This window comes from Sinocyclocheilus anshuiensis, unplaced genomic scaffold, assembly GCF_001515605.1.
Source record: "Sinocyclocheilus anshuiensis isolate Anshui unplaced genomic scaffold, SAMN03320099.WGS_v1.1 scaffold472, whole genome shotgun sequence".
Lineage (NCBI taxonomy): Eukaryota > Metazoa > Chordata > Actinopteri > Cypriniformes > Cyprinidae > Sinocyclocheilus > Sinocyclocheilus anshuiensis.
In genome coordinates, this window is record NW_015557102.1 from 1,075,512 (window position 1) to 1,102,578 (window position 27,067).

A 27,067-nucleotide genomic window follows, 5' to 3' on the forward strand; every position below is an offset into this window, starting at 1 on the left:
ATGAGGCTGCTACCAGCACACTTTACTTTTGGGATGGTACTCTGCAGGTGATGAGCAGTGCCTGGTTTCCTTCAAACATAATGCTTGGAAAGTTGGAATTGAGGTTCATCAGACCAGATAATATTGTTTCTCACAGTCTGATGGTCTTTTAGGTGCTTTTTTGCTAATTCTAAGTGTGTTTTCATGTGTCTTAACTGAAGAGAGGATTGAGTTTCGCCACACCGCCATAAAGCCCAGATCGATGGAGTGTTGCAGCGATGTTTGTCCTTCTGTAGGTTTCTCCTGTCTCCACATATGATCATGGAGCTCAACTAGAGTGACCATCAGGTTCTTGGTCATCAGTCTAGACAAGGCCCTTCTCCATCAATTGCTCAGTTTGGCCAGGAGGCCAGCTCTAGGAAGAGTCCTGGTTGTTTCAAACTTCTTCCATTAAAGGTAACAGGGACTACATGCTATGCATTATCAGCTGTTAGACCTTTTATTAAGACGTGTGTGCCTTTCCAAATCATACCCATTCAATTGAATTTGCCACAGGTTAACTTCGCTTGAAGTGTAGTAACATCTACAAGCAATATGAATGCTCCTGAGCTAAATTTCAACTGTCCCAGATAAGGGTATGAGGACTTATGCAATGGAATCATTTAAGTTTTTTATTTTTAATAAATTTATGGTGTATGGAGTGTAGATTGATGTGGAAAAAAAGTAATTTAAAGCAGTTTAACATAAGGCAGCAACATAACAAAATGTGAAAACAAAAATGAAGGCACTGTAAATGTATAATTACACTGTAACAAGGGCACCTTAAAATAAAGTGCAACCGCTGATTTTTCAGAAGTCATTACGCTGAGCTATTACTGTCACATGATCCTTCAGAAGTAATTCTAATTTATGCTGATTTAGTGCTCAAGAAACATTTCTTATTTTAGTTTACTATTTTTATTACTATTATTACTAGTTTAGAACAGCTGTGCTGCTTGATATTTTTTGTTAAAATTATGATACATGTTTTTTTAGGATTCTTTGATTGACATAAAGGTCAAAAGAAAAGCATTTATTTAAAATATAATTTTTTGTAACAGCATTCAAGTATTTACTGCCACTTTTGGCCAATTTAGTCCATCTTTAGCCCATTAATTTCTTCCAAAAGTATTCATTTTCTTTCTGTTTTGGAGATTTCCCCCAAACCAATGCAGAAAATGGTAAGACCGAAGCATAATCCATCTGATCCACAGCAGACAGTGAGGAAGCTCACTAGGGTTGGAAGAGAGCTTATGTGGCTCAGTGACAAATATGAATGTCCAAACTGTTGGAGTAAAAATCTAGATAAAATTAAAGCGCAAAGTTCGTGATGTGACACACAGCCATGGTGCTCATCCATGGTTCTCTGCGTGAGATCACTTTGTGTTTATTGGTTGTCACATGACAAAAGCACTTCCTGCATATTGATAATGGCAATCTGACATTAACCTCCACATCATTCAGCCATATTTAATTTTCTAACAAAAAACGGTTGAAAATAAACAAACCTTCATTTCAATCTCTGCGGCTGTGTGTTTAGTGCTCTCCAGTTTCTCCACCAGAACGTTGTCTCCCAAGAAGTTACTCTCAGCCGCGAAGAGGCGCGTCAGTAACTCATCCTCAAGCTGCTTTAGCTCGATTTTAAATGTGTTCTGCTGTTTAGTCAGCTCTGACTGCAGATACACACAAACACCCATCAGTAACACTCAAACGGATTTTCAGATCTGACTAAAAAAGTACACACACACACCTTGAGATGTTCGAGGTCTGGTCTCTCCAGGTTGACCACCTCTGCGAGCAGCTGGTCCTCGAGCCCGTCCCGTGTGACAGTGAAGTTGATGAGAGTGGTCTGAGCCTGGATCTCAGGTTTATAGTGTGGGTTTGCCAGCTTAGTGTGCAGAATCAGTCGGAAGTCTGGATGGAAATAACATTCCTTATCCCCCACTTTAATACATCTGCAGAGGGGAGGAGAAAAAGCGGCGTCATGAGGGTAAGAGGACTATTTGTTATATTGACATTTTTACTATACTGATACACTTCTTTGTTGTATATTGTGTGGAATTCAGCGTTGTTGTGCATTATTGCTGTGTTGTGGTGGTTTACCTGCCCTTCTTGATGGTGTGTCGGCCCAGCAGTGGATCAATAACTGGTTCAATTGTCTCTTCCAGATTCTCAATCAACACAGGCTCTCCTGAGACTACGGCCTGTTCAATCACATCCACATACCTGAAGCAGCAACGACAGAATAAATGTTAATACAATAAATTACAACACTAAGTACTGTCTTGAAGATAACTAAAAATGCCATTACCAATACAATTACAGCCATTTTTAAGTGACAAATACATATATTTATATAAAAAAGATGCAGAACAGGATTTAACTTTATCCATAAGGATTTAACTGAATAAAAATTAGAACAATAAAACCAGAAAAATAATAATATTAATTATAAATATTCCCAACAATAGTATGGAATATTTATAAGGTCATTATTTTCACATTGTGTTATGTAAATTCTGCCGTATGTTCATCAAGCTCACCCCTTCTGGCTGAGGTTAATGACCTTCAGGCTGTTGCCATAGCGACTCTTGAGCCACTTGATGCCCTGCAGCTGGGGGTCAATGAGCAGAGGCCAGCGCTCACAGTTGGTCAGTATAGTTGCATTCTGAGTAGATATCTTATCACCTGGCAAACCCTCATTATTCCACTGAGCAATGGTAGCACCATCTGTTAACATGGAGATGGGATCTAAGCCCTCAGTCATTGGAATGGACACCTGAAAGTCATTAAGAAACATACAAAAACAATAACAGTCATTCATTTTGTATACTAACATTTCTATCCTTATAAAAGGACTGCATGACTATAAAAGACTTTTCTTGTTCCTCAAGAACAATTACAGACTGTTATAAGGATTGGGAAGGGCCTTCTACACTAGACCTGACAGCAAACCCACAACCTCAATTCAGCAGGAAGGGTATAAAATGGTAATAAAAAACCTAAACACATTATAAGAGGGGGAAAAATGATAGAGTGCAATGCAAGAGCATAAGGGAGTATCTGAATCTGAATATATATACTGTATATATATATATATAACAATTTATTTTCATCCAGCATTGCCATTTCATCAGAAGTTTCCACACAAACCCTTAAAGGTTTGCAAACCTCTGTTTGGGAATTTCTGCTGTAAAATATATTCGTTTTTATTAGTGCTGGACAACGATTAATCGTGATTAATCACATCCAAAATAAACGTTTTTGTGTACATAACATATGTGTGTGTACTGTGTATATTTATTATGTATATATAAACACACACATGCATGTATATATTTAGAAAATATTTACATGTATATATTTAAATAAATATACACAGTACACACACATATATAACCCAAAACTTTGTATGCGATTAATCGCGATTAATCATTGCCCAGCACTAGTTTTTATAACTGAAACAGAACTGAATGCAAAGAATCAATTTGTTTTAATTCCCTGCAATCTATACTCTTTGAGGTTTCTGAACTTTTAAACAATACACATTTTTAGCATAATAACAGGCAATATCAATACTCAAGACAAACAGTTTCCATCGCAGATATACACACACCTTCTGGGCACGCAGGTAAGGCATCCAGAGGTTATGAAGTAACTCATGTCTGTATCGCTTTGAGAAGGAGCCAGCGTAAGAGATGAAGGCTGCCGTGAGGAGAACGTCTCCACACAGTGTGGATTCCTGCTCACGGTACTGAGCCACAGTGTGAGCCCAGCGTACGTTTTCTGACTGCAGTACGCATGCATTTTTCATGAAAACACCAAAAGAAAAACAGTTTGCATATAGAGTAGAATTTCAAATTTCAAATTAGTATGACAACATAAACATGGAAGTATGGTCTAAAAGACAAAACCAGTGTAATCTGACCTCTAAACCCTTGACCAGGCGGTTGGCCAGTTGGATGGTGGTGTTGGTGTGGTTCACCTCATCCTGACAACGGAGTTTCTCCGAGGTTGCTTTTTCAAATGCAGCTTTCAGCATGTCCAAACTACCATCCAACTCCTCCACATTTCACAAACACATTTGAGATTATACAGTACATCTTTGTGAAACACTGATGAGATATTGTGGGGGAGAGAGAGAGACAGCTAGTGAAAGAAACTTACAGCCAGCTTCTTTCTGATAATCTCTAATTTTTCTGCAGCCTCAGCCAGATCAGCGTTTGCCTGAGCCAGACACATCCTTTTCACCTCCACCTCACAGAACACCTGATTAAACCCAAGCACATTTTTAAACAATATCAGAACATCAGACTCTGGAATGACAGACTGTAGAGTGGTTTACAAAGTACTGGATTGGAAATGGATGATTCTTCAACCAATATAAATAGGCTAATAATAATAATAATAATAATAATAATAATAATGGCAGCCTTTAAAACCATCACAGATGACTACATATACTACATACTGTTCAAAAGTTTGGGGTCAGTAAGATTTTTAATCAAGGCTGCAGTTATTTAACGAAAATACAGTAATATTGTGAAATATTACAATAGTATTACATAATTTTTTTTTCTATTTAAATAGATTTTAAATTGAATTTATTCCTTTAATGGCAAATCTCACTTTAAATAAATTTATTGCATCTTTGCTGAATAAAACTTTTAATTTCTTTAAAAAATCATCTTACCGATCAAAACTTTTGAACAGTAGGGTATAAATCACAAGAGACATAACAATAATTACAATCAAATTACATATGGTCTTTTTAGTTGCACTGAAATGTTCTTGTTCCGAGTACTGTTATTGTATCATTTATTGATCTAAACAGATTATCAAGTGTTTACTCACATATGTCTGGCCAGAGCAGCATAGAGGAGAGAAGCAGAAAAATACATTGTAAATAATACAATCACAAAACAAATACAATGAGAATGGAGTTCACACATTAATTCAGTGAATCTGAAGTTCTGGGTATAACAGATTTCCCTATTAACTGTTCTCAGAAACTAAAATCACACTGCCAAACTTCTGACTTTTTGCAAAAGAGCTTATGTATTCATTGTAAAATCTTGCATTTTTTGTGCATCTTGCACTTCATGTAAATAGTACTTTAATTATACTGTATATACTTATTAATGCTATTGGACTGTACTGGTTCTGAATGATTATGATGGTGTAAGGGAGCAGAACCTCATGGAAGCGGATGATGTTAATGACCCAGGCAGAGAGACCGGCTGCTGCAGATGATTTCAGACGCACAAACTCTGGATTAAACTCTGGATCACTCAAATACTCTTCTCTGACCACACGCACTGTGGCTTCAGGGATATGCTCTTTATCAAAATTAATCAGTGCCTGTAAGAAGTCATCCACCTAAACATAAACACAAAGAAAAGGAGTCAAATTACCCATCTTACCTCTTTTCACAACCTGTTGAGTTGCAGTACAGTTTTCCTGCCAAATTATTCATGCATCTAGACAATCAATATTTCATTTGAAAACTCAATCCTCATGATTCAATAAAAATGTTTTATTCTCAAATGTTGGCAGTTTTAGTAAATTCAGGCTTTTGTTTATAGAGGGAATCAGTGGTAAAAGCCAGCTTTCCAGAACTAAAGTTAAATGTCAGCAGAATTAAAATAGAAACATTTGCAAATATGACTCGTGAAAACCCTGAGAATAAATCTTAAATGTCAGCTCTTCACACACTCACTTTACTCATGACAACTTTAGATGCTTTCCAGCTGCGGTCTTTTGGGATACGGCCATTAGGAGACAACAGCACCAAAACAGCTGCAGACACATTAGATACGATGGCAGGAGGATTCGGAAATGTCCGCAACTCTGTTAGGTTCAACTATAGACACACATAAATACACAATTACTCTGGAAAAAAAAAAAAGCAATTCTGCACATCAAAACAAAACACTTTGATTCTAAGTTTGAGAATGGTTCAATACAGGAGACAAAACACTTTAATGCAAGTACATACATACAGCACACCCACAAATACACACCCTGTTGAGTGTGTTGAGTGCTGCATTAGCTGCCTGTAAAGCTGGTTCTGCTTTTGCCAGGTCTGCTTCAGTCCCCTGCTGCTGCTTGGTCACTTCTGCTTGGATCGCTTCTACCTGATATTGCAATCATTATTGTACACCTATTACAATCATTATGAGACATTTATGATGTCTTTTAACAGATACATTCACATAAATAGCAATTATTACAAAACAAAAATGTAAGTCATGTGACATTCTAATTCATAAGCATGTGTATGATTTTGTATATTTGGGTGGATATCTGCATGTGTGTGTCTCACTCTTTGCTCCTCTGCATCTGCTACACTCCTCTCCTGACTGAGTTTCTCACTCTGCTGGCCGATTTTAGCGATGAGAGCTTCAGTATCAATGTTTCTTTGTTGCAGCTCCACTTCCTGTGTGGCTAATTTAGCCTTTAGATCCTCCACCTGAAAAAGTGGTACACATCAACTTTATTTAAATTTAAAAACCTGAAATATAAAATTGAAGATGTCTTTAAGCTCTAGGACTGAGAATATGGTGTAATAATTCAAATTAGATTTAACAATTTTAAGGTTAATTGAAATTTTTGTAGCTCTGCAATGCATTCACGCTACACAGGCAGCCTTGTTTATGTCAAAAGAACAGAGAAATCATTTCACAGAAAGGGTAGATCACATTTTTATAGCTTCCACAGTTTCTATAGTTACTACAGTTTGGAAGTGGATTTTTATGGAACCCTGTGTGTAGTTTTCAGTGTGAGGTTGACCTGTGATGCAGTGGTCAGTAGTTTCTGCAGGCCGTTTTCCAGGCGTTCCATCTTCTGGCTCAGTTCTTTTCTTTTTGTCCCAAGCAAGTTGCCATAAAGTTTCATGAACTCCAGGAAGCTCTTGGGTGTGGTGTAGTTGAAGCGTTTTTCATTCTGTTGATACTTTATGCTGACTTCATTCACACTAGTGTGAGCGAAAGAGATAAACTCACTGATGGACACTCTTACCGCCGGCTAAGGAGAAGGAAAACATGTCTGGGTTAATGAATTTGCACTACCGTTCCGAAGTTTAGAGTGCGAACGTTTTTTAATGTGTTAGAAATGCTCTAGAAACATTTCTTATATTAACAATGTTAAAGTTTTGCTGCTTAACATTTTTGTAGAAACTGTAGTTTTTTTCAGGATTCTTTTATGAATAAAGTTAAAATTAACAGCATTTATGTTAAAGAGAAATCTATTGTGAAATTATATCAATTGAATGCATCTTTGCAGAATAAAGGTATTAATTAAAAAAAAACATATCCTCCTCACTGTCCCTAGTCTCTGTTACCTCCAGGCCAGAGATATTTTGTATAAAAGTGCTGCTGACAGACTGCAATGCATGCTGGGGCCAAGGATGGAACCAGTCAATGGCGGTGCAGTTCACAATAGCCGGAAACTTCCGTGCACGTGTACGAAGAGTGAAGCCAACCGGAGAGAAACACAGCACCACCTACAGTGCCGGAGAGGCATGACATCAGAGTGACATTTACATTTTTATTCATAATATATACTTAGGATGCAGTTTTCTAAATAGGGAAACCAACCTTAAGCTGTCTGCGTATCCGATCAATGAAGAAATTCCAGCAGTTTTCACGTGTGTCCAGCATACCAAGCGCCCTCAACTCCACTCGAACAGAGGTGACAATCATATCAACCTCTTCCTCACTGAATAGGTCAGGTATATCTCCTACACACACACACATATACACAAAAAAAAAGAGAGCTACTGACAGGAATGTGAGGAAGGAGAAGGAAATGTGAGAGGAGTTTGCAATGTGTACCTGATGCTAGCATGTCGTTGATCAGCACCAGGAATCTTTCATCAGGAATCTGGGCATCTGTGTGCAGGAAGACGGTGCCAATATTCTTCACTCCCACCTTTATGTACAGTGCAGCGATATCACTCTACAAAGAAAGAAGAAAAGGTTGGAAGTAGAAGGGAAAACTTTTCACGATATTTCATATTAAGCTTCAAATAAAAAGAGATCATTGAAATGCAGTGTGTGTGTGGGTGTATTACCCTCAAGTCACTGATGCCATAACCCTTTCTCAGTGTGATCTGAAATACTTCCAGGACGCTGAGAAAAGCAGCCAACCGACACAGACTCTGTTTCCCGCTACCACCTACTCCAATCAGCAAGGCATTCCCCACAGGAGACTCAAGAATACGACTTATCCTACAGCTACACACCAACACACACACCAATAAGGCTTCAGTTGCAGCACTTTCCACAAACAGGGTGCAAAGTAAATTTAAAAATGAAATTTCTCAACAAAGGAGGTGCTTAACCTTCAGAATTCATGTTTTTTTATTGTCAACATCAGGAAGACAAAGTAAATTTTATATGAGCTGTTTTATGTATTATTTATTTAATATAATGTATGTAAATTCTGTTAAATAGAGTTTTAAAATCCTGAATTATGTGATTTTGTTATTTTCTAGCCAGCTTACATGTGTTGCATGGCTTCTTCAAACAGCACCAGGTTCATGTCAGAGTACAGCTCATTGTAGTGCTCAAGAGCATCCATCAGGGTCTTCTGAAGCTTCTCCAGGTCAGTCACCTGTGCGTAACGTGGCTCACCCACACCGTGAGCGAAATGGGAGTAGATCAATGGCTGGTTGATAAAAATAGACTCATCTATACCCTACAAAGAGAAAAAGAAAGCAAAAGATTACTTTTGATAAATGGTCTTCCAGTTCACTGGAGGCCCCAACAGGTTTTTGAGAAGTTATGCTCACTTCAAAGTATCTTTTGCCTGTGTCTAGCAGAATCTTGTTGAACAGCTCCACGTCTTTCTCCTCCATCAGTTTGTCTGAATACACACGAGAAGACTCATGCAGCCATAGGTGAACTAGGTCTATAGGGTACCGCACTTGCTCTGGCAGAGCGAAGAGAATTCCCTACACACACACAAAACATAAGAACACAGAAAACAGAATGTCAACACTAATCTGTATAAAGTGACTGAACTACCAGCAGTGTAATATATACAGTGGCATAACTAGGTCACTGTATTCATACATATGGCCATAGTACTCAGTAACTGCACAAATGCACACACTTTAATCTGTTCCATAGACACATACCTGGAAGATGTTTGAAATGTCTCTGAGGTTGAAAATGTAGTGGAACCGAATGGCTGTGGGAAGGAAGTTCTGGCTCATTTTCTGATGCAGGCAGATGGCAGCCTGGACCAGTGTGTTGGTCATGCGACTAACAGCAAAACTGTAGCCACCCTGCTGGAAATGACCACTCAGAATGCTGCTGTATATAGTGCTCAGAGCCTCCGCACCAGGGAAATGTACAGCAAACACTGAGAAATGCCTCTGTCAGTGGAAAGAATAAAGAGAGAAAGAAGTGTGGAATGTAAAACCATGTGTGTATTTGAACAGGACTTTTCTTTGTTTGGTAAACACCAGTTAAATTGTAAGGCAGGCTAACTCTCCTTCCAGGTCGGACATGATGGTTTTTATAGTTACCTATAGTCTACCTTTCTGTATTGTGCTGGACTTGACTGCAGCCTTCAACACTGTGAACTCCCAAATATTCCTTTATCAACTAACCACCAGAGTGCCTCAGGGTTCAGTGCTTGGCCTTCTCATTCTTGCAATATACACAACATTACTGGGGTCTACCATCAGGCACAGCATTTTATTACCACTGCTACACTGATAGCTCATCACAGTACCATTCAGGTCAGCCAGAAAACAGGAAGTATTGTTTAATAACCAGTTGAACTTTACAGACCACATAATAAAATCAAACCCCTCCTATTTGAGAATCTTTTTCACTAGGCTCTTTTCATGTCTACACTTGATACTAAACTGGATATGAATTGGTTGTTATAATTACATCTAGTCAAAGGTGAAATATTGCTATGGTTACTTTTAGATGAGGGCTGGATATGTATGGGTTGTTATGGTTACCTGTAGTCGAGGATTAACTGAGAAGCTTCCCGCTGTTGGGTTCATGCAGGTGACGTACTGACAGTTATGAATCTCCTTGAGTACTAGTCTCTGACGGTCATACCTACAAAATACAAACATTTAAGTTAATCAAAACATTTAAAAATATGACTGATTCATATACAGGCATTGATGCACATGTTTTCTCATACCAGTGGGAGTAGTCCAGGTGCTGTCTGATAAGGGTATGAGGCTGAACGGTGCCATAAGCATCTACCTCAGGCATGTTCATGTCATCCACAAAGTAGATGAGTTTTTTAGTGCCAGGAGGAGCAAAATTCCGGCCTGCCTTCTTCTCCAGAGGCTTCTCCAGCACACCTACAATTAAACAACCCGAATGGAAATAATGCTTTGAAGTAATGCTTGTTGGTGTTTGTGAGAGTATACAGTGTGCCCATAAACAGCTTCCATTATCTCACTCACGTTGTAACATGGCTGAGGTCGTGTAGTAATTGAAAGGTACTTTCGCGACCATGAATTCCTCTTTGAGTTTGGCAATCTTATCCCAGACCAGGATAGTTTTCCCTACACCAGCATTTCCTACCAACATCACTGGCTTCCCCTTCTGCAGAAGTAACTCAATGAAGTATGTCAGGCAGATTGTCTCTGCCGAGTGAACCAATACCGTCTGTACACATGGACAAAATGTCAAAAGGACAAAATGTTTACTATGTAACAGTTAAGCGAAAGAAGCAAATCTTTACAGTTCTTTGATTATTTCTAGGTTTACCTTAAAAATATCTTAAGTCATTAACATCAATAACATGATGCAGAAACACTGACGAAAAACAAAACATCTGAGGTCGCTGTGACTTTAAAGGCCTGTTCACACCAAGAAAAATAACTATGAACATAAAGTTTTTTAAAAAATCATCTTAACTCTAAAAAATTAGTTGTGTCCACATCAAAATTATAATAATAATAATGACAAAGGAACGATATCACTGGAATAATATCCAATGATAAGACACTGACAGGCAATCAAAAGCCTTCCTACTACTAAGTTATAGTTATCACTCTTGGAGAGATTGGGCCTTAAAGGGATAGTTCACCTACTATAAGATTTTTCAAGAAGTCAAACTCTGATAAATTGTTTTATGAAAACAATATATAATACAGACAGATACTGCATTTTGAGCTTGTTTCAAAACTGACCTGCAAAGGGATGTCAGGTTCCAGCTCAAAGGGAGGTGTGCGTTCACTCCACGCAGTGAACCGTTTGGTGTTTGGGTCGATATAGTAATCAAACACTGAACCCTGAGAGGGAAACTTCACGGCTCTCATCTCCTTACACCACCAACGACTGAACTCTGAACGATAGTCTATTAGCTGACAAGAAAAAATTAAACAAAAAATAGAGAGAGAGAGAGAGAGACTCATAAAGTGAAGATCACATTAGATATGTGACTTATAGTAAACATGGTACATTAATTTTCAGTACTAACATGGTCCTGAAATAGTGCCCCTCCAAAGGCCCAGACACATGCAAACACAAAGTAGAGCTCGTAGAGCTCACGGGGAGAGTCCAGAGGGGTGTTTTCTTCGGTTAGCAAGCAGTCCAGCAGACAACACAGCGTCTAATACACCCAAAGAACACCCATACTTTAAAGTTTCAGAAAAGTTTTGCTATACAAAAATGTGTGCTGGATTGTGTCTCTTACCTGTACCATGCTTGTCTCAGGTATAGGTGTGATTGTCTTAAGGTTGCATCTGACCTGCTCCAGACAGTAGGGAACATACTTATCAAACAATATCGTGAGATTTGCTCGCTCAGATTGGGCCTGACGGGTGTCTATCCAGCTTGTCACATACCTGTCAATCAAAATGTGGGGTTGAGTGACACAAACACAAATTGCAGTGTTCAGTACAATATCAGTGAGGTGAATACTGTCACTTACAAACTCCAGCCCAGATCCTGAGGATTCACGTAAAGAATTCCAGCCCTAGATACTGTAGCTGGGGTTGCAGCCTTCAGGTGGCTGATCTCAAACAGTAAACGCATGGAGGGGGTCAGTGATACCCGCTCATTACTGGCCAAGGTAAGCACCTAATATATCCAAACATCACATACACACATTCATTTAAACAATTGCACAGTATTTACATTTATTATTTACACGGGCGTTATTGTTTTATATCATGATGACCAACCTTATTATCATCCATGACAGTGTTAAGTGATTCAATCCACATGGGGTCGATGTCTCCATCTAGAACAATCCACTTCGGCCCATCATGGGATATAGCAGAGAGTTCTCTCATAGTGGAAGAAAACAGACCTACAACACACAAAGAACTGCAGTCACACAAAAACCATCTTGCACATTTTTATACACACATAAAATGGCAAAAAAAAATTTGAACACTTAATCCACAAATAAAGTATTATTGTCATTGCATTAGACAACAAAATATCTTATCATTGACCTACTGCTGTTAAATTAAGCTCCTGTAATTATACACTACTGTTCAAATGTTTTTTGTTAAAAACAGTAATATTGTGAAATATTATAATTTAAACAACTTTTCTATTTTAATATGCTTTCAAATGCAATTTATTTCTGTGATACCAAAGTCGAATTTTCAGCATCATTACTTTGATGAATAGAAAGTTCAAAAGAACAGCATGTAATTGAAATAATAAATATTTTGTAACATTATAAATGTCTTTTTTTCACTTTTGAACAATTTAATGACTTGTTGCTGAATAAAAGTATTAATCTTAATGACCCCAAACCTTTCAAAGGTAGTTCAATCACCCCATCACCAAACTTAGCATTTATATAAAATGTTTAGATTCAAATTAAAATCACATTTTGTGCCTTTATGAATCAAAGGTCCCAACCATGTAGTTTATTTTAGCTCTTGATGAGACACGTTTTCTCATAGCAATAGACAAACACAACACACACTCAAAAGTAGAGTGAAACAACTGCACATAAACACAAACACACCACAGCTGACAGCTGTCTACAGCGATGAACCTCAAGCGAAACCACACTTCAATAAACACACACACCCACACATACCGTCTTTCCACTCCCGTGTAGCTGGGTGTAGGAAGCCAAACAGCTCATCAGTGGTGACAGCTTTAGGGTTGATATCAGTCCAGATGGGCTTCAGTTTCATGTTAGAGTAGGTCTTATGCAGCGTCTTTAGAATCTGACCCACAAACAACCAAATAAGCCATAAATAATTAGTTTACTGAAACAGCAACATGATCCACTAAACACATTTGAGCTGGCTAACAGTCTCTTTGAATATCATGCATTGTGTAAGAAAAAAACAACAAGAAGCAGCAAATACATAGAACAAGTTATAAACTCAAGAGGTCATCAAAACCTTAAATGGACTGACCTGACTTTTTCCTGTTCCAGGTCCGCCCACAACAAAAACAGAGTGTCTCACTGCCAACAGCTCCTCCAGCTGGGTCACCTGAGAGGGGAAGAAGAGATAAGAAACAGAGGAGGTGAAGTTGTGCGTGTAAAATGGGATCTATATCCAAAAACATGAAATGTCAAAACATTTGAACATTTCTCACATACAACACACACCTTGAGTATGAAGTTCTCCTCTGGCTGCAGGTGAAGTTCAGCGACTGACCGGCGCACATTCTGTTCAAGCTCTTGGTCTCTTTTGCGTGGGATGTCCAGAAGAGGAAAGAGATCACTTATCAGGCCCAAGAATATGGGCACGTCACTTGTCACAACCTTCGGCAGATTAAAGTCTCGTAGAGCACGCATTAACACCTGAAAAACACACATACACCAAATTACATTCAACTGAATATGTTTTAAATATAAAAAGCGACAAACGAAATACATCACATCTAATCTACTAGTCTAATGAGCACCTGCTCTTCAGGTCGGCTCCTGTCCTCCCTCTTCAGTGAGCCAGCAACAACCAAGACCGACTTTATGGCCCTCAAGCCCCAGTCATAATGATCCTACAAGAAACAATGATCTTGTTTGAAAGATCACCCAATACAGTGGTCTAAAATACTCAAGAGCATTAGGTGTGTTTATGTATGAATGTGTGTGAGTGTGGGTACCTGTTTGGAAAGCAGCTCTTTGCAGAGTGTATAGAGGCTGATGAACTTGCGTGCGAGCAAACGTGCCTCTAAAAAACCTTCGGCCACCAACATGATCTCACAGATCAACTCGTAATCAGGAATCACCATTGCACATGGCCTGACACACGGAGACAGAGCTCAAGTTCACAAAGATCTATTTTTCACACATAGAAATTCCAATATTATTGTCTATTTTCATTCAGTTCAAAGCAAAACAAGAGACTGAACCTGAAAAGTGCTTTAAGGTTCTCTGGTAGTTCAGTTCTCCCTGCATATCCAGGGTTCAGAGTGATGAAGATCCCAACTGTTGGCCTCAACTCAATCTCCTCCCCCAGGAAGTGAAACCTGATAAATAGAATGGAATGGAATGGAATGAGATGTTGTAAGATGGAATGGAAAGGAATGGCATGGAATAGAATGGAAAAGTGTGAGATGTGTGAGACAGTAAGATTTGATCTAACAGGGTGAGATGAAATGATGGGATGGAACAGAATGGGATAGAAGGCATACAGAAAGTTAAAGATTGGAATGTAAAAGAATAGAACGTTATAGAACAAGACAAGGTACAACTAGATGTTTGGAATGCCGTGAGATGGAATTTGTATGAAACTGTATGGAAAACAATAGAATGAGATTTTAAAGGATGGGGAGAATTTGAGAGGGATAGGACAAGATCGGATGGGAAAGAGATGTGATAAAACGTAACATCATGGAACAAAACAGGATTGTGAGATAGTGAGATAGATGTGAGATAGACCGGAATAGAATATGATAAGGGATGGCACGGTATAGGATGAAAAAGTATGAGACAGAAGAATATTTGAGATAATGGGAATATGATGGGGGAGATGGAAAGGAACAGAAGGGATACAGGAATGGAGTTAATACATGATGGAACAAGACACAACTGAATGGTGTGAGATGGAATTTGTATGGAATTGTATGGAAAACAATAGAATGTGAGAGAATGGGTTGAGATGGAACTGAGGTGGGAAAGATATGTGCTAGAACAAAACATTAGGGAACAGGAAATTGTGAGATGGACTTGACCTTTGTTTCTTATTGCGGACTGCATCCTGAATGGTTTTCACCTGCACAGCGACCACAGACAGAACCTCTACTGCAATCCTGTTAAACTCATCAAAACAACCCCACACTCCTGTTTGGGCCAACCCTTTATAGATATTACCTATGGACTGAAATAGGGAGGAAGAAAGAGAAAGAGAGAAATGCATTAAGTAAAGAGAGGTGTGCGAATACTGTTCCTCAGGCCGATGTATTGTGTTCTGCAAAACCTTGTAGTCCATTTGCTCTGAGCAGTTGAACACATAGACCATGATGCCGAGTGATCGGCCTAGGTCTTTGGTAGTTTCTGTCTTGCCAGTTCCAGCCGGACCAGAGGTGGCGCCACTCATGGTGAGGTGCAGAGACTGAGTCAGAGTGATGTAACATCTGCCAGGTACAATAATCAGCAGAGTCAATTAACGACGGTAGCTGACAAATCTGATCAGTAACTATGTGTGACACTGACCGGTCAGTGAGTGGTGTTATGACCAGTCTGTTGGTATTCCCTAGATACTCGTATGAGAACTGAAACTGTGCATCACAGATGTTGATGTAACAGTGCTTCTGTTTCTCATCCCATCGATGCCGTAACTGCGAAAGCCACGCAAACGCCTGTCCACTGGTGACCTAGGACACAGGACATTATGATGTTATCGTATTTCTTCTTTCCAAACGCCTATTTAAGGCTACAGAACACCGAGTTATGCCGGGTTCAGACTACACGATATTTTTGTCGGTCACGATAGTCACTGTGTCAGATTACACGATTTTGACTCCTAAAATCTTGTCGTGGCGTGGACAAGAAACATGTCAGACTACACGTTGCTTCCAGACCATTCATCACGTATGGAAGGCGAACGGCGCCAAAAGTCTTTAAACGGAACGCGTGAAATGTGACCGTGTCAACACGCACAATTTGCCCGCGTTAACGCGGCAATTTGGAACGCGTTTCTTTTGTACGTGTAGACACGCACGTTTTGACCGCATTAAGACGACAAATTTGAACGTGTTTCTCAAGCACACATTCTGGCCATGTTAAGGTGGCAATTCTGAACTTGTAATATTTTTTAAGGCAATCCATTTGCCCTCATATTAATACGTTCTTTAGTTTATGGTGTCATTAAGTAGGCCTAGTGTTGTAGCTAGTAAATTAATAAATGTAATGGGATGTAAAGAGTTTTGTTGTTTATTTTCTTTTTATAGGTTACTCTTCGCCTACTCCCGGGTCCATGTACCTTCAGGTCATTTGAACAGAAATTAAGCTAGATTTTTCTCTTTTTTTCATGGGTTAAACATTAGAATAGGCTTTAATATTTTATTATATATTTTTTATGCTTTAATATTGGTTTTGAATGTGTGAGTGGCTCTGAAACACCTTGTACACATGTACATTTTAACTTGCAAAATTATGAAATTAAAGAAACATCAAATCAGAATAAGTGTAATCAAGAAAAAAATGATGCAATTTCAAAAATAAGGATGAATAACTTTTGGCGCAGAACAGCAGGCAAACTCATGCTCTCCTGAGACGGCGCAGTCAGCGAGAAGAGTTATTTGAAATGCATAGAATGTGTAAATAATAATAACTATTATTATTATTATTTTTAATATTATTATAAAGCAATGAACATTATTTGACATTTACATTTTAGTCCTCCCCTTATTAATTCCTGACCTGCACCGCATGATCTAAATAGGCCTGGGGGTTACGTGGTGGGGGCATATTTTACCCGTCCCACCCGCAAATTACGCCTATGATTAATTATTAATTATAAAACTTTGCTTATGTTTTTACTGCAATAATTCCCCACATTGTCTTTTGAAGAACGCATATTGCTGCATAATATTTTGAAGTCGCGCGTGGATTCTATTTTCCACGCTTACATACAGTGATGAATGGATTTAAACCATCTTTGTACACCGCAAGGGTAAACTGCACATCTGAATTTGGGTTTTATTCTCTCTAGTCCGATCAGGCAAGCACCTAACCCCCCTGAAATGGTTCTGTGAGTGGGCGGTGGGTTTGTTATCTCTGCAGTATTAAAGCAGGCAAATCTGTCGAGCAAAAGGAATTTAAGTGGATATAATAAATAAATATTTGCTATAACTCATGTGGTCCTGTGTTGAAAATATATGTAGGCCTACGTTTCTATTGTTAAAAACTATGAACAGAATTACCGCTAGCAACTATAGCTAAGCAAAACAAGCAAAAAGGACATGCACTGACGTATTATATGACAAATCATTACGTAACACTGACATCACAATGTATTATCCCTCACGAACAAATATTTGTGTGTGATGTCATGATTTGTCATGATTTTTTTCTCTCTCTTTAGTTTAACGGTCTTCCTCGGGTAGAAACCAACAGCTTCATGGCTCTTAGAACTTTTTTAGCACACTGCCAAAGGACCTGTTCTGACTGCGTGCAGCTGGCTTCTTCTAACCACACTGATGAAGATTTGTATGCTGTGATAATAAGTTATGTCCAAAATATGCTGCGTTTATAAGAACGATGGCTGACTTAATGCAACTTGAAATCATTAGACTATATGGAAAAAATCTCCTCCTACAATAGCAATCAGTGGATGTTGAATGGATGGCTAATAAAACGTATGTTGATGAATTTAATTCCATTATCTGTAGGTGAAAATACAGGCCTATTTATAGTCCTAATTTATAGTCATAAACATGCACTTTTCACTTTGTTTTATGATCTTTCCTGATCATAATGCGTTTTCCAAATGTCTCTTGCAAAGTCATGTCTTCAGAAGTCAACTGATAATTTAAGAAGATATGTCTGTCAGAGGGGTCAGGAATTATAATGATCTGTCATGAAACTACAATGGACACGCACATGCTTTAAATATGACATGTTTGAACACGGCCAGAATGTGTGCTTGGGAAACACGTTCAAATTTGTCGTCTTAATGCCGTCAAACCGTGCGTCTTTACACGAACCAAATAAACGCGGCAAAAACTGACGCCTTGACGCGGCCAAAAAGTGCGTGTCTACACGTACAAAGGCCGCCTTCCATAATCGCGTGCAGTCTTCAACGACGTGCTTGATGTCATCGAGAAGGCTGAACTAGGGACTGACTTCCGAAAACAAAAGTGTAAACATTGCTGAAGCGCTTCCGCTATAGTTTGCCAGCATTTTTCTTTCTTTGTTCTGTCGTGGTAGTCCCTCGATGACGCATCATACAGGCAGGAGTACTGTTGCCACAGCTCCACGAACCTTTCCTCCAATTCATAATTCCACCTAGCAGCACCATCATCTCTCTTTCGTTTTGCCATGTTTGAAACCTGTGTATGAAAGAGCTTCTGTGCTGCTATTGGTCAACGTCACCAATGTGACAGAACTCGTCGTGGACGACGGAAAAACAATTAAACATGGTAGTCTTTCTGTCGTGATGTCGTGAAGCATCTCAGACGCAGAATCGGTTGTCGTCCACTATGACACACTACACGAGCTGAAACGATGGAATCTTGCGTCCCGACGCCCATTGTCGTTTACAAATCCCCACGACCCCCTACGTCATCAAGCAAATCGTGGCAAAATCGGGCTAAAATCGTGTAGTCTGAACCGGGCATCTGGTTTTATTACCTTCTGAGATATGAGTTTAGCAACTACATCACGAGCGTGGACATCAATAGTGCAGATGGTCATGATCTTCTGTCGGTCTCCAGGGGTGAGGTCGCCTAGTAGCATGTTTATCAGAGAATTCAGCTGACTGATCTAAAGTCAGTCACAAACAAGTCATTTTCTCAGATATCAACATAAATGACATTAGTTAGTGCTTTTGTATTTTCATTTACCTGTTTTCGGTTGTAGTCTTTCAAGGCAGTCTCAAAACCCTCCTCCACCCTCTCAAAGGCAATGCCCACATCTGTTGCCCACCAAATTTGACTGCCAGTCAGTGCTACCTGAGAACCAAACATATACAAATGGACAAATGTTTGAAATGAATCTTAAACTGCCCTGATATAACATGATTGTTTTATGTTAATCCAAACTTTAATCAGTGATCTAAAATCAATTTTCTTTATATGATTGTTTTCATATGACAAGAATAAAGTTGTAAAGAATTTAAATTCTGATTGTGATTAATTTTACTGATATTTTAATGAATAATTTTAAATGGTTCAGTTAATGGTTCTTGTAGTACTTCAGAAAGGAAGAAATTCAATAATTAGTGCATTAACTCTCCTCCGCAGAATACAGAGAAAAACAGAACAGATATCCAATAAATGTAACGGAAATCACCCAAAAAAGTTGCATTTAACTTTTTCCTTTTCTTCATTTTCCAGTATGACGAAAGTATTAACTTGCAGTTAAGTGACTGAGTCAGATACATTTATAAACTGCTATGAATCACCCATAAGTGATCCCCTAAAAAGAAGCTACTCAGTAAAAGTCAATCATTTGGGAATCTAACCACAATGGTTGGACTGTTTGTTTTTTATTCACTAAAACTAACCAATTCATAAGAGTCATTCGTTTTGGAATTACACTACACTGATGCAGAAATATATTTCATCTTGTACAAACAGTATTTTAGTATAGTGTTCCATCCATATCTGTGGAAATCATGCCATTCTGGCATTTTTAAAAACAAACTGATTGCAAAAGACACCTCAACCTTACAAATCATCTTTTATTTGATTGCTCATACACTTGATTTACTATAATTCTTTTTGTGTTTTTAATTTTTAACATTAGATAGCAAGTGTATGATTAGGTTTAAGTGAAGCTTCCGCTGAAAAGGGTGAGTTCAAAACTGTTAAAGTTTACTTCAAAGCACTCAAGTCTGTGAAACACTAACTAAAATGGAACCAAACACACCTGCGCTGGGTGGTCAAAGAGCCACTGCTCTCGTGGCTTGTCTTCATACGCTGCCACAGCTTCAGAGATCTCCTGGCGAACAGTGGAACACATGGCCTTCTCCAGAGCATTCAGCCAACACTCGGCCTGTTACATGACAGACAGCAGACAGACACAATGTTTCTCAAACGCAGCATCGAAAGATGAAATGTTGTGTGTGTGTGTCATTGTGTCTCACCTGTCCCTCACACACACAGGGCTGTGAGAAGGGCACATACTCTCCCTCTCTACTGTACATTCCTAAGGCAACAGGTGTTTTGGGATCCAATCCTCCATTATCTTCCCCTTCTTTAAAGCTGAGATCAGCCAGATTGTCAAAGAGCTTCAGCAAGTGTCGAGTCACCTGTGCATTATACACACAAATTAATTAACACACACATTCTTTAAAAGCTAAACACACATAGAGGACTTTTATTTTGTATCAATGCAGTGTATTAATATAACAGCAACCTCTCTGGGCTGAGTTCCCTTAGAAACTATTTCCAGCAAATCACTAGCTGAGACGAAGTAAAAGCGTGGAAATGTCAAACGCTTTGTCTCCAAATACTCAGCCAGAGCCTTCTCGCACACTGACAATCTGCAATACACATATACAGACACATGCAAATATAATTCTTCATGTTTTACAATAATCTTTTATAGTGGAGTATTAAAAGTCATTCACACTAACAGTTGTTTGCAATGGCAAAGCATCCAAAAGTTAATGTTAAATGAGAGCTTAACATACACATTACCTTTGCTGAAGAGTCTCAAGTTGCTCCAAGAAGCCTGGCTGGTTAGCGACTTTTATCACATTATCAGTCTCCACGACAGTGGTCATTAAATTCTGAAACAACATTCTGTGTTAAAACATTTATCTCCCTGGCAATTACTTATCTCCCTGCATGTTCTCTGTCACAATACCTGGAAGTCCTGATGGATGCCCTGAAACCGCTCTGCATCGTGGGCCAGCTGGTTCCGGATGTCCTCAGAGTTGGTAAAAATGCTCTGGAGGTGAGCCCAGGTGCGCTGAACCGCCAACCATGTGCCAATGACCAGATCAGCTACCACCAGCTTCCGCTGCCAGCCGCTCACCTCCACCATGAAATACTCCACATACTTACTCATGAGAATATTCTGCAACTGAACCTGAGAAACACACACAACTGAATTTAACAGAATTTACCTGAACTGAGCCAAACTGAGCTGACTGGAACTGCACTACATTGATATGACTTTAACGAATCAGAACCACACCAAACTGATCTGATTTGAATTTGACTGAACTAAACTGATCAGAACTGAACCGAACAGATCAGATCCGATCCGATTATAATCAAACCAAACTGAACTGATCTGAATGGAACTTCAATGAACTGATCGAGCCAAACTGAACTGATTGGAACTAGACTGATCTGAACTGATCATAACCAAACATAACTGATACAAACTGAACTAAACTGAATTGAGATAAACTGATCAGAACTGAATTGAATCAAACTAATTGGAATTAGAATTAGACTGATTTAAGCGGATCATAACCAAACTAAATTGTAAACAGAACCAAACTAGACTGAATAAAATGAACGTATATTTAAGCTGAACTGATTTCTGCTAAACCCAGCTACCTGGTTGTCCTCCAGGGTTTCAATGAGGTTTTCATCAGCCTTGAGCAGAGGTGTTCCAGTACTTGTGTGTGTCTCATAAGACAGAGACATCATGGACCATGTCTGCTTGATCTCACCCAGAATCTGCACACACAACATTTTATTGTGACCTGAAATGCCTCAGAGTTTCTCAGAAATGCTTTCAATCTCCTTCCTGTACCTTCTCAATTCCCATCTCTTTAACTGCTTTGTCCACAATGTTCTTCACTTCCTCCTCCACACGGTGGAGCTGCAGCTCTAAGAGATCACCAAGTGTGGCGTTCTCATCCATCACAAAACTCACCTACAAGGACAAAAAGAGGGATATTCCTCTATTCCACTATTGTTTTTCTTTATCACTCAGCTGATATTTATTAGTCAACCATTTTGTTCTTTCTAAAGAGCAAGCAATGTTAGGTTATGGTTGTGCTGTGCTGGTTTGTGTTTACCCCTGTTGTGCGCATGAGCTGTTGCCAGTGTCGTTCTCTGACAGCAGAGTTTTGAAGTTCGTTAACAGCTCTCAGTGATGTCAACAAATTCTTAACAATGGATTCCAGACCGTTGTAGACATCCCACGCACGCACCTCTTTGTCCAGAGTCTTCATCTCCTACACATACACACAAATATACAGGCACTCCGATTCTATGATAATTTGTCACAAAGCAACAATAAACATACATTTACAAGGCCCCATTTAATTTATTTTGACTGATATTTGTCATAAACTTCATCCAATGACTGCATTCCATTCTCATTGTGTGCATATGGTGAACGTTGAAGAAAGACAATTTTAGTATTTAAACTGTACCTTAGCAAACCTTCTGAGCTCCATATCCATCTGTTCCACATTGATCTCCTTCCATGGAGTCTTAGTCCAGTCTGAGATGCTGGACTACATCACCGCAACATTCCCAAAAGGATGCCAACCAGAGGAGAATATTGGGACAAAATTTTAGAAAGACCAAGACTTGGTTATTAGGAGAACTTTGTACTGTAGATCTTTTGTGTAGTAAAGATTACCTTAACAAACATAACCATATCCCAGACTGCTTTAACCAGGATGATGTCTGACCGACACTGTCGAAGTTGTTTGTAGTCAGGGAAACTGACTTCGAACAGATTGGCTGTTTGTTGAAGCTTAGACATCTCATTCTCCAAATGAGCCACTGCACGATTCGTCTACACACAAACACAGATAAAAGACATGTATACATGCACATTTAAACAAAGAATGTAAGAATAAAAACTATTTAAAACATACATGCTCACTCAAACATAAAAGAATGGTGAGAGCACCTTGTCAATGAGTTTGTACGGCTCCTGCAGGCTGATGAAGAATATGGACTCAGTGCGGAACTGTTCCCTGAATTCATGCTGTTTAATCTAGGAAACAAACCACAGATGCTCAGCAACATCTCAACAATAGGATTTTTTTCCACTGACTTTGACATAAATTGGTCCTAAAACAAAAATAATACTTCCTTTATGCAACATTTTTATATATTTATAAATATTTAAGTTAAGCTTCAAAACTGGATTACTCATTGATGCAAGCTTAAAAAGTTTATCATGCTGATGATTTTGTGTACTTTTCTAGTCACAGTTTTTACTGATTTCAGCCCCTCACCTCAAACTGAACACACTTCCTGCGGATGACAGCAACTTCATTGGCCTGGAGAGGGGCAACCTCATGTTTTACTGTAAATGCCACCTTCTTGAGATTCTTCCATTTCTCTGGCAAGGACTGTGAAACCACACGGGTATGTGAGGCGGTAGTGTGGACAGAAAAGTAGCAGAATCAGATGCACGTAGGTGAAGTTACCTCCAACAGTATGTAAACATGCTCAGGTAGCTGTTGGTTGTAGGTTTTGAGCAGGTTCGAGGTGGCTTTGAGGGGTTTGAAATGCTGCTCTGTGCTCAACTGACGGTCTCTGATGGCCATCAGGTGGCCCATGATATCCACCAGTTTGCCATAATCCCCATCGGTTACAGTCCTTGCCAACCCAATCTCTGTATCCTCAATAAATGATCCCAGCTCTTTAACACTGAGACAGAGAAAGATGTGATTAGTCATAGTCACGCTACATTCATATAATTGTTGTACTTGAAACATACATGATTTGCAATGCTTTGCACTAGTATGATTTAAAAGAGGTTATTTTGGGGAAGTCGATAATAAAAACAATTTCTGTCAGTTGTAAGGCAATGTCTGAATAAATATTACCTGGCAATAACATGGTTCAGTAAGTGTTCCTTAAACATCCAGCTCCATTTCTTAATGATGTTCATCAGAGATATTTTGAAAGGTTTTATGTCCACCTGAAACCAGCCACAGAATACTCTCTTCTCCTCTAACATGCATACCTTCTCGTAAAGATCCTCAAACTCACTGATCTAATGAGAAATCAGTGAGAGAGGAAAAAAAAAGTGAGAAATTATAGTAGATCCAGTGGCCTTTGCATACTTGTGTAATTTGTTACGCTAAGAAAATTAGTTTTTTTTCCCATTTTCGTCTCACATTTAAAAAAAAAGGTCATTGAGAGATTAAATATATAAAGTCAAATTGTCATAAAGTTATAAAGAAATATTAACTAAATCGTAAAGTCAAAATTATTTTTTATTCTGAGATGAAAACAGGCTTCTATAAGTGTCATGTATTTAAATCCCAACAAAATTTATATTTTAATCCTAACTCGATGACTGGCAGATACCTGTTCTCTGAAGTTCTGCAGTTTGGGTGGATTCTTGGGCAACTCATAATCTGCATAAAGCTCCGCCTCCTCAGCAGAGAGGGCGTGTCCATAGAGCAGAAACTGCCTCATGAACTCCACCCTGTCTCCGGTCCAGAGATAACGATAGGAATCAAAGGAATGTTGGAATTCTTTGACCTTAGCAATGGCCACACGTGCACGGTATCGCACCAGCTGAGCCAACTCCACCAGCTCAGGTATCTGATCTATATCAGACTAAGAAATAACAGACATGGTCAGACATAAGTCATGTCATAAAGAATAGTTTTAAATCTTTACAGAAATCACCAGATGGTTTATCAGACGACAGGCTTTACTGGCAAAACCAATCATTCTCTGATGAACTTGCTATAAATGTTCTAATTAACCATTCAACTAAAATGATCCTACCTTGTAAGTCTCAGACTGTTTGTTCTGAGCCACTCTTTTTATGAAAGAAGCCATTTTTAAAATATCTGACACCATCTGGTCGATGATATCATAGAAGTTTCCCTTCTTGGAGAAACTGAGCGAGGGGTGAAAGATCATGTCAGAGGTGAGGGTCAGCTGAACTTCAAAGAGGGGAGAAATGTGGAGCGCTAGGTCTGTGTTCTCAACTAAGTACTGCAAGGAACATCGAACAGCACTGCAGAACCCAGTAAGAATGCTTCTGTCCACATGTTCTGTGTAGCACTGCCAAGCCTCTGAGTCCAAATCAGCACCAAGCAGCTCAGCATTCTCCTGAAGAGCAAAGAAAGAATCCGGTAGAAATAAAATTCCGCTAGAATAGATAACCTACAATTAAAAAAAGAAATGAATGAATGAATGCATGAATTAATGTGAATTTCAGGTGTTCAGTTCCAGTGAGATTTTAATATAGATTTCGCCATTTTGTTTATATCATCTCTAAATATAGACAAAAGTAATCCATATGAATCCAGTCCATCCAGAAATCCATCAAGGCATTTTAACTTTAAACTGTCCTTTCCACACAAAATATCAGCCTATAATCCATAACAATGCTTACTCCAGTAAAAAAGTCTGTCCTCTGTTGTCCTTTCACATCAAAATCCACTGACATATTTGTTTTCATGTATAAACCGTGCTTGATCTGTGCATATTTCTGATTTAGACAAAATGACTTTTCCACTGAAGAAAGCAATATTATGGATAGAGGACTCGTATTTTAGCCAGAAGCAACAGTTTGAAGTTAAAAACACCTTAATGATAGATTTTTTGTTACAACCACATAGAATTTCCACTTCACAAGACATTAAATGATGGACTGGAGTCATTGGGATTACTTGTGGATTAGCGTGATGTTTTTATCAATTGTTTGGACTCTCATTCTGACGGCACCCATTCACTTCCCTGCTTCAGAGTTTTAAAATTTGTCCCTCTCAATGTGTTGAATCAAGCAGTGAAGCCAACACCTGCACAAGCTCATGTATCTTCTCTCCTGTGCGAGCGATGAGAGCATATTGTCGCTTGAAGTTCTCCTCTACATCGGTGAGGTTGAGCAGATTGCCACGCCGATTAGTCCTACGCGTAATGCAGGCAGAGTGACTGAAAACTCCCATCAGCCCCTGCAGTTTCTCCAAGTTAGCCTTGCTCTTCTGCACACGCTCCGACACACCATGTACCAGATCAGATGTGCTACAAGCACACAAAGAGTATACTGCATGTTAACATAAGCACCTTCCCATAGTAGAATAAGATTACAAATTTAGACTTTTTGGATTCGCTAACAACAATATGAGTATATATCTGTTACCTCTTAATGTAGTCAGCAAGGTTTTCATCACTCCACTGCAGTTCCTTTAACGCTGGCCTTAAGGTACACCTCACTTGCTCCAGCTCAGATTCTACCAAACGCAGCTCAACAGCAAGAATTGTGCTGTGTAGTTTATTATACCACTGAGTGATCTGGAACAGAGTACTTGTGTACTAAACACGCACATACAGAGAGAGAGAGGAACAAAAGAAGGTTGAAAGGAGGGAATAAACAAAGCTAATTTCTTGGCATGGTGCAACTTGTTACTCAAACATAAAGGCACAGATGGCCACACGCAGTCTCACCATGTGAAGCCTTTCCCGTTTAGAGTACAGACTCATAGCAGCCTTGGGAATGCTGTGGTTCTTCAGAATTGCAAGATACTTCACTTCCCTCAAAACAGACGTCAACTAAAACATCAACATCATATAACAGTAAACATGGAGAAAGCAGAAGTGTTTGCCACACTTTAAAAGAAGTTAGCTAAATCTTAAACAAACATATTAAGCAATTTAACTAAGTAACTGACTGACTAGCTAACTAACTAAAGTTTTGATTTCGATTTCTTTATGAAGTTTTTGAATCATCAAAATTTTGGTGAAATGGACTTTCACTGAATGGACAAAAACCTCTCAGGTTGCAAAAAAATGTACAAATAAAATCTACATTCGTGTTTCAAAAATAAACAAAACGACATAAGGGTGAGTGATTGAAGATGATCATTTTTGAGTTTTGAAATTTTGATTTAAAAAAAAAGTAAAACATATACATGGATGGCATGCATTTAATATTTTAGAAAATGGATTAATTTTACTCAATGCTGACTTTAATGGCAAAAAGTCCAAATTAATCACCCCCAAGTCTCTATGACATTCTG

At 38.8% G+C, this 27,067-nt stretch overlaps 1 protein-coding gene across 1 annotated transcript in view; it reads right to left on the minus strand.

The window, feature by feature from the left end:
- The window catches only part of dnah9l (dynein, axonemal, heavy polypeptide 9 like), a 36,695-nt gene extending 10,164 nt beyond the window's left edge, over positions 1 to 26,531 (minus strand). Inside the window, exons 1-57 of the mRNA XM_016472467.1 lie at positions 26,496 to 26,531; positions 26,191 to 26,363; positions 25,850 to 26,072; positions 24,828 to 25,157; positions 24,399 to 24,653; positions 23,912 to 24,081; positions 23,510 to 23,732; positions 23,315 to 23,431; positions 22,984 to 23,070; positions 22,708 to 22,866; positions 22,496 to 22,579; positions 22,136 to 22,294; positions 21,868 to 21,990; positions 21,669 to 21,791; positions 20,965 to 21,189; positions 20,796 to 20,887; positions 20,512 to 20,638; positions 20,240 to 20,404; positions 20,023 to 20,148; positions 18,996 to 19,103; positions 18,784 to 18,915; positions 15,643 to 15,803; positions 15,407 to 15,563; positions 15,162 to 15,307; positions 14,340 to 14,456; positions 14,091 to 14,229; positions 13,893 to 13,985; positions 13,594 to 13,788; positions 13,397 to 13,474; positions 13,069 to 13,201; positions 12,191 to 12,318; positions 11,938 to 12,086; positions 11,701 to 11,851; positions 11,485 to 11,616; positions 11,195 to 11,368; positions 10,463 to 10,667; positions 10,192 to 10,357; positions 10,001 to 10,103; positions 9,161 to 9,400; positions 8,813 to 8,974; positions 8,525 to 8,718; positions 8,093 to 8,255; positions 7,854 to 7,977; positions 7,617 to 7,759; positions 7,361 to 7,522; positions 6,811 to 7,044; positions 6,344 to 6,490; positions 6,042 to 6,155; positions 5,738 to 5,881; positions 5,215 to 5,397; positions 4,186 to 4,287; positions 3,947 to 4,081; positions 3,635 to 3,808; positions 2,562 to 2,797; positions 2,122 to 2,244; positions 1,769 to 1,973; positions 1,527 to 1,691 (exon numbers count right to left, since the gene is read on the minus strand). Coding sequence (XP_016327953.1) covers positions 1,527 to 1,691; positions 1,769 to 1,973; positions 2,122 to 2,244; positions 2,562 to 2,797; positions 3,635 to 3,808; positions 3,947 to 4,081; positions 4,186 to 4,287; positions 5,215 to 5,397; positions 5,738 to 5,881; positions 6,042 to 6,155; positions 6,344 to 6,490; positions 6,811 to 7,044; positions 7,361 to 7,522; positions 7,617 to 7,759; positions 7,854 to 7,977; positions 8,093 to 8,255; positions 8,525 to 8,718; positions 8,813 to 8,974; positions 9,161 to 9,400; positions 10,001 to 10,103; positions 10,192 to 10,357; positions 10,463 to 10,667; positions 11,195 to 11,368; positions 11,485 to 11,616; positions 11,701 to 11,851; positions 11,938 to 12,086; positions 12,191 to 12,318; positions 13,069 to 13,201; positions 13,397 to 13,474; positions 13,594 to 13,788; positions 13,893 to 13,985; positions 14,091 to 14,229; positions 14,340 to 14,456; positions 15,162 to 15,307; positions 15,407 to 15,563; positions 15,643 to 15,803; positions 18,784 to 18,915; positions 18,996 to 19,103; positions 20,023 to 20,148; positions 20,240 to 20,404; positions 20,512 to 20,638; positions 20,796 to 20,887; positions 20,965 to 21,189; positions 21,669 to 21,791; positions 21,868 to 21,990; positions 22,136 to 22,294; positions 22,496 to 22,579; positions 22,708 to 22,866; positions 22,984 to 23,070; positions 23,315 to 23,431; positions 23,510 to 23,732; positions 23,912 to 24,081; positions 24,399 to 24,653; positions 24,828 to 25,157; positions 25,850 to 26,072; positions 26,191 to 26,363; positions 26,496 to 26,531 — 8,814 coding nt within the window. The remainder of the gene's footprint in view (positions 1 to 1,526; positions 1,692 to 1,768; positions 1,974 to 2,121; positions 2,245 to 2,561; positions 2,798 to 3,634; positions 3,809 to 3,946; positions 4,082 to 4,185; positions 4,288 to 5,214; positions 5,398 to 5,737; positions 5,882 to 6,041; positions 6,156 to 6,343; positions 6,491 to 6,810; positions 7,045 to 7,360; positions 7,523 to 7,616; positions 7,760 to 7,853; positions 7,978 to 8,092; positions 8,256 to 8,524; positions 8,719 to 8,812; positions 8,975 to 9,160; positions 9,401 to 10,000; positions 10,104 to 10,191; positions 10,358 to 10,462; positions 10,668 to 11,194; positions 11,369 to 11,484; positions 11,617 to 11,700; positions 11,852 to 11,937; positions 12,087 to 12,190; positions 12,319 to 13,068; positions 13,202 to 13,396; positions 13,475 to 13,593; positions 13,789 to 13,892; positions 13,986 to 14,090; positions 14,230 to 14,339; positions 14,457 to 15,161; positions 15,308 to 15,406; positions 15,564 to 15,642; positions 15,804 to 18,783; positions 18,916 to 18,995; positions 19,104 to 20,022; positions 20,149 to 20,239; positions 20,405 to 20,511; positions 20,639 to 20,795; positions 20,888 to 20,964; positions 21,190 to 21,668; positions 21,792 to 21,867; positions 21,991 to 22,135; positions 22,295 to 22,495; positions 22,580 to 22,707; positions 22,867 to 22,983; positions 23,071 to 23,314; positions 23,432 to 23,509; positions 23,733 to 23,911; positions 24,082 to 24,398; positions 24,654 to 24,827; positions 25,158 to 25,849; positions 26,073 to 26,190; positions 26,364 to 26,495) is intronic.
- Positions 26,532 to 27,067: the final 536 nt, after the last annotated feature.